At 36.9% G+C, this 7,025-nt stretch overlaps 1 gene segment (V, D, J or C); it reads left to right on the top strand.

Moving 5' to 3' along the window:
* Nucleotides 1–3,156: 3,156 nt before the first annotated feature.
* LOC127159773 (immunoglobulin heavy variable 1-69-2-like) lies at nucleotides 3,157–3,685 on the top strand. The segment is given in 2 exon segments: nucleotides 3,157–3,251; nucleotides 3,354–3,685. Coding segments are annotated over 2 exon segments (396 nt in total).
* Nucleotides 3,686–7,025: the final 3,340 nt, after the last annotated feature.

The raw sequence follows: 7,025 nt of genomic DNA, 5'->3' as shown, positions 1-7,025 counted from the left end.
CCTGCTTCATGTTCAGGATCACATTCAGAAACATTACTACATACACTAGTGAAATAGGCGTATTATGATATTTTACATTATTATTTCCTAAAAAGAAGTGCACTGTGTACAGCTGAATCGAATGGACAATTGAAAAACATTAAATAACTTGTTTTTCACTTCACACATGCATAGTAGTGTCATCTTTAATTAGGGAAAATGTAAAGTATGCACAGTTAAGATATCAAACAAAGCCTATTTTAGGGGCAAGAATTTCACTTCACCATCTCCCTATAACATTGAATAGATTCTTGCCAGTTTTAAACCACAAAACAAAACTTTAATGTTTGTGATTTTAAGTCAGTCCTCTAAAAAAAATGCCATATTTCATAACATGGTGACCTTCAGTGTTATTGTGTAATTTATTTAAATGTGCAAAGTGGTCAGTGGAGTACAGATAAAATACACTGTTTCAACAATATCTGATTGTACTGTGTGAGATGCTGTTCAGGCTTATTGGAGATAAACTGATGGAGGCCATAACTGCATGTGACAGCATAATCAGTAACTGAATATAAGTAAGTTTATTGAGTATGTGAATGAACGAGTTACTCCCTGACTGAGTGAATAGTAAAACAGTAAAACCAGAACCAAAGTACATATTGTTTTTACAAACAAACTGTGGAAAAATGAACTGTTTATGGTTGTTAATGATAATAATTCTGTAACCCTGTTAACCGACCGCATTATTTCTATATATAATTTTTTTTGGGTGTTGTTTCTTTAAAGAGACTCGCTTACACAGGGAGTTTGGGTGTAATGCACTTGGTCGAACGTGCTGAGTAGCAAGTTTGGGTGGAAGATTGAAAGGGAGTCGAGGGAGAGAGACGGAGGATACCTTATGGTTAACCGGAGATTTTAGACCATAAAATCTTTAACGTTAATCAGCAAGTATTTGTAACGTAGTCGGAAGAGTTTAGGTCATAAACCCAAATCGGCTCAAGTCCGCAGTCGGTGATAGACGGCTCGTGCTTTAGAGAAAGAAGAGAGGCGAGTGATGCAGTATGTAATTCGGAGAAGCTCAGGATTTTAAACCATAAAATCTGTTATGTTTCTGTCGATATTCATGTTACTGGTGATCTCCCTGATAGCACACGTACATCTCAGAGACGTCTATTTGACGTCTGCATTTACATCTGTAAGACATCTGCAAGACGTAGTTTGCTCATCTGCAATACGTCTATTGGACGTTTCCTATTAGATGTCAAATAGACATCTATTAGATGTCTTTAAGATGTTTATGATTTAGAATGTATGTAAAACTGACATCTTACAGATGTCTGCCAGACGTTTGTACACAGCGGATGCTTTCCAGATCAAGAGATCTTTAACAGACATCTTGCAGACGTACGTGTGCTATCTGGGCTAGAAGTACTGCTCGTGCTACTAGGAAGAAAAGACGTGAGAAAGATTATGTAAATTCGTGATTTCGTATGAATCGCGGAGCATAAGCTGTTTATTGTTTTATGCGTGTAAAGTCCACGCATGTTGTGTGATTAAACTGCAGATTCCGAACTTTATTTCTGCAAGCTGATTTGAGTAGCAGCGGACTGAAAGTTGTTGTTTGACATAATTCGGCCTGAGAGGAAAGAAGGACGTCACCAGATAGCCCTGTGAGTGCCGTGAGCTCAACAGGTCCTCTGGCTTCGAGGGACGTCGCATTAATCTGAAGACTGATTTAACGTGCACCTACCTGAACAATCATTGAGGTAACACAGACTTTATTTTGTTTGCTCGGTTGAGCGAAGAGGTCTTTGTGTTTTTTTTTTTCTGGCCACAACGTTCGCTAGCAGCATCTCAGGCCTGCAACGGGGTGTTTTTTTTATGTGGGGCTTGAATGTTTGTATGAGTGAGTGTGGATCCACATATTAGTAATCTGACCGGTCTTAATATAGTATTTCACTGGTATTTCCTAATCTAATTTGCTTGACACTGTAAAAGTTAAGGGTGCTGACGTTTCTCAAAGCAACCCCATTGTTAGTATTAGTTTGAAGGATTGCAACTAAGTCTAGTTAACTATAGCAAATTGCTAACGTTGCCATTGTGAGAAGCTAAGTGCAAGATAGAAAAAAGGATACTTGAGAGAGTATTACTTGAAAGTAAGCACTAAAGAGAAAGATTAGGCAAAAGGGAAAAAAAAGTAAAACGAAGAGAGCTTAATACTTTTATTGCTATATTTTTCTGAATTGTATTTCTTTCCTTTTATTTATTGATTTCATTTTATTGTTAAAACACTACATTTACGGCATCTATACAAATTTTGACTTCTGCCTACGACAATACATTACAATATAATTTGAAATCCCTTATTTAATGGTGTAGTGTCTTGTGTTCATTAATCATTTCCTTTTTCTTTACTTAACTGGATAGTGAGTATTTGAAGTGATTGTAATTTAACAAGTAATCCGTTAGTAACACACGGTCATCAGAGAACAGCTAGACAGAGGATCAATTAGTATTTCGAACTTAGGCCTTTATCAGTCCAGTGACCAAGTAATAAGGGGGCTACAATTCCTTTAGTAGACTAATACAAGAAATATAACATGAAAAACATCCATGATTTTAGTTTTTGTGTGCTAATGTAAAAAGCAAAAAGTGTTATAATTATATATAGTCTGCCATTTAATTTGCTCCTGAGTTTTTTTTTTTTTTTTTTTTTTAATTTATATTAACATAAAAATACATCACAATGCTAATATTTTATATCATGCTATATAAAAAGTATTTTAACAGTAGTGGGCCACAAGAGGGAGTCACTTACTTAAGTATCAAACATGACCTGTTTCTGAAGATTTAACACAATTATTAGACGTTTACTTCACACTACTGACATATAAATTCTGATAAATAATCAAAAAACAGTGTTCTGAGATCATTTAAAACACTAGAAAGGAAATCAGGGCTAAATTTGAGTCCAAAATGTAGCAATTCCAGACTTCCTCTTCATTGTCACGTCTTTACCTTTAGCAGAAACATCTCCTCCTCCTCACATGATCAGCCACATTACTCTAAGAGATCATATTATACAAGCACAGAGAAAGCAGCCTATGCAAATGTGATAATTGAACTTTATATAACACAAATTCAGCTGGACTGTTCACTCTCCAGTCAAATAATATCTGATGTACAGCATTTACATCTAGCAAACATGTTGGCAATGGAGCTGCGGAGCATTTGTCATTTCATCTTTATGGTGATTCTGTCACAGCAAGGTCATTTTGACATTTGTGTTTGTGTCTAGTTAACAACACTATGACTGACAAAAGCTCTTCACTGATGTCTTTTTGTTTGTTTGTTTGTTTTTTATTCCACAGGTATCATTGGTGATGAAATCCGATTAGATCAGTCACCTGCTGAGATAAAGAGACCTGGAGAAACAGTGAAGATCTCCTGTAAAACATCTGGTTTTACAATGACAGAGCACTACATGCACTGGATACGACAGAAACCTGGAAAAGCTCTGGAGTGGATTGGGAGAGTTGACACTGGCAGTAGTTCTAGCTCTGATTATCTTATTTACGCAGACTCCATGAAAAATCACTTCACTATGAGTGAGGACGTGTCTCAAAGTACACAGTATCTTGAAGCCAAGAGTCTGAGAGAAGAGGACACTGCTGTTTATTACTGTGCTCGACAGACACACTGACTTCATCTGATGAAGCAGCTCTACAAGAACTGACAACAACAGTTAGGAAAGACCAGTTATTAAGCTATGAACAATATACTTGCTCTTATTACCATGATTATGAAGTATTAATAGTTGTTGTGGTTACAGTATCATCATAATTATGTTTTGTTTTTGTTTTCTTTCCTGATACCTTCTAGTTTGTATGTGAAATCAACTCAGTTCAGTGTGACTGAGTTTTTATTTTACTAACGTTCTGTTACAGTTACATTTAATGAATAGTACATTTATACTAATTTAATAACAGTTTTAGGAACAAATACCCTCTATATAGTACTTAAAAATGTATATTTATATTTTTCTTCATCCAACTTTTAAGTTGGAGCGTAGCGTTAGTTCTGGCAAGTCACATTAGTCAAGCTTGCATCTGCTGATCCATGTCTATAGGAATTCCTATAGAAAAATTCCCCAATAAGGTCCTTTCAGTCATTATTCAGCCACTATCGTTTTGCTCATGAGTTAATCACCCACCTCCATCCCCAACTCCTCCTCTTGTCCAATCAGAACTTGGCATTGGATATTTCTCTTGAGTCAGACCACTGAATTATGTTGTTACATAAAATAATCACTTAGATATGTTACATCAATCATTAATGTTGGTTCTGTTCTGTTTATAGGGGATTATTCATGCTGTCCCTGCTCATATCCATGCTAGACTGCATAGATTGGCAGGGACTGTTTGGCCAGAACAGAACCATACCCCCAACCTAAAATGTATGCTATTTGTAAATTATTTGACGATAGCAGTCCGGACAGAACTAACCTTATGCCCAAATGTGGGTACTTATACAAATTTGATCTTGCCGTAATTGAATAAAAAAAAATAATCATAAAAAATAAAAAAAATTAAAAACTCAGTAAAACTGAGGTCTCCCTGCCCTACTGCAGACACTCATATGTAAAGTGTCATGCTCTGTCAGTGCTCAGTAACAACACAATGATCTACTGCATCTCCACTAATGTCAGTCTCAACATGAAATAGCAGCACTTCTCACTCCATCCTCCTCAATGACGTTTAGACAGACCCTCAAACTGCCACCCGTCCACCAGACACCTGATGTCAATAGACCTACTAGTCAAGTCAAGTCACCTTTATTTATATATCGCTTTTAACAATACAGAATTGTGACAAAGCTGCTGTACAGTATTAAATAGGAATAGTGCATCAATAATGCAAAAGGGCCACAGTAAACACTCAATTTTCAGGTAAAGGCAGTTCATCATTGGGTTCAATGATGTCATCATCGAGCTCAGTTCAGTTCAAATAGTATACGATATCGTTTGAAGAAAAAGTGTCCCCAGCTAAGCAAGCCAGAGGCGACAGCGGCAAGGAACCAAAACTCCATTGGTGACAGAATGGAGAAAAAACCCTTGGGAGAAACCAGGCTCAGTCAGGGGCCAGTTCTCCTCTGGCCAGATGAAGAGGACTCATCTGGTTCCCGTGGTCTTGTGCCGATGGCCGTCTAGGTGACAAGGTCACTGGGGATCCGTCTCTAGGGTTCACCTAGTCGATGTGCTTTCCGCTGACTAGCTGATATGACTGATGTCACTAGCTGAGCCTGAAGACCGAAGACACAGCTGTTTATTACTGTGCACGAGATTCACAGTTACACAAAAGACTGCAGGACTGAACAAAAACTATTTTTGCATCAGATCACTGAAGCAATTGCAAACTTTCCCTCATCAAATTACTTGTTGTTTAAAACATTTAAATTCTCATAAACTGTTTCCCTGATACATAAGCGTATAAAACTCAGGGCTAATTGGGGATTACCAACGGTTTGGTACGGTACGGTACTTTTTCCGGTACATTACTCTCTGTGTAATAACAAAAACATTTATTTCAGTGAAAAAATAAGTCAAAAAATCTCAATTTCAACACGTGTTTGCAATCACGTGATTCTAAGGACGCGCGAAATGCAGCTGGAGGGCAGGAAGTAATTTTTTCTATATAGGAATCAATAGCAGAAGAATCTCAAAATGACTATGTTTTCAGTTGTTTATGGAAATCGGTCAAATCGAGAAAATGTATTTCATATCGTGTATGAACATCTGCTGTTGCATAAGGTGGAAAAGGCAAGAAATTGACTGAAAAAAATTGGGAAACGTGGCTTGTAAAGCTGCGTCTGCGGTCAGGAGGAGAATCAGATGCTTGTGTGTGCGAATGGTTAATAAAAGATGAATAATATTAAGATATGAAGAAATATATAAATAGACACAGGGTGAGACAGTGAGAATTCACTCAATGCTAAATGCCACACGTACATACAATGCAAATAAGATATTATATCTGCAGTTGATTACAATTGAACCTTGTGAGATTGCGATAAATTGAAATGAGAGCTTTTTAGTGACTATATGAAAGCGCTATTTGCTCGCTTTCTAGGCTATAATCAATTCAGAATTTGAAAACAATATATCCTGTATCCTTCATATAAATGTGGGAATCACTTTCGAAAGAGTTTGTTTGCTATCAGGCTTAGTTGCGTAGCTTATTTCCACCGCCTCGATGACAGGCAACTGAGACAGCTATTTCAATTTAGTTGAAAAATCACTCCTCTTCATAACATAAGGATCACATCTAACATATGTTGTGATTTTCTGTTTATATGTTTCTCTACGTTTCTCTTGTACAGTAATAACTTTTGGCTATTGGTCCTGTTAGCAGCACGTAAAGCGAAACTTTTATTCAAATTCCGAACTGATTATATAGTAAGCGAACAAATAGCGCTTCCATATAGTCACTAAAAAGCTGTCACTCACTACAATTCATTGCAGTCTCACAATGTTCGGTTATAATCAATGACGCTCTCGAAACTACAAATATAATGCGTTTAGCATTAGGTGAATTCTCACTGTCTCACCCTGTATATATTTATATATTTCTTTATTAATATCTTAACATATTATTACATCTTTTCTTAACCATTTGCACACACAAGCATTATCCGACTGTCCTCCTGACCACAGACAGACATTTACAAGCCACTTTTTCCTGCGCTTTTCAGTCAATTTCTTGCCTTTCCGCCCTTATGAACAGCAAATTTTCATACATGATAAAAGATATTTTGTGGTTTCTCGGTTTGACCGATTTGAGCATCCATAAACAACACAAAACATAGGCATTTTTGAGTTTCTGCTAGTGATTCCTATGGAGAAATATCCCTTCCTGCCCTCCAGCTGCATTTCGCGCCACAGCAATGACGTCATGTGCAAACAACCTATGGCAGGGGAAACACTGCATCATAAAAATCATAAATCAGGTTTAAAGCCTAGAGGGTTGATCAGTGAGCAAAATTTA

The sequence above is a fragment of the Labeo rohita genome, unplaced genomic scaffold (genome assembly GCF_022985175.1).
Source record: "Labeo rohita strain BAU-BD-2019 unplaced genomic scaffold, IGBB_LRoh.1.0 scaffold_2485, whole genome shotgun sequence".
Classification (NCBI taxonomy): domain Eukaryota; kingdom Metazoa; phylum Chordata; class Actinopteri; order Cypriniformes; family Cyprinidae; genus Labeo; species Labeo rohita.
This window is presented reverse-complemented; position numbering and strand designations above follow the sequence as displayed.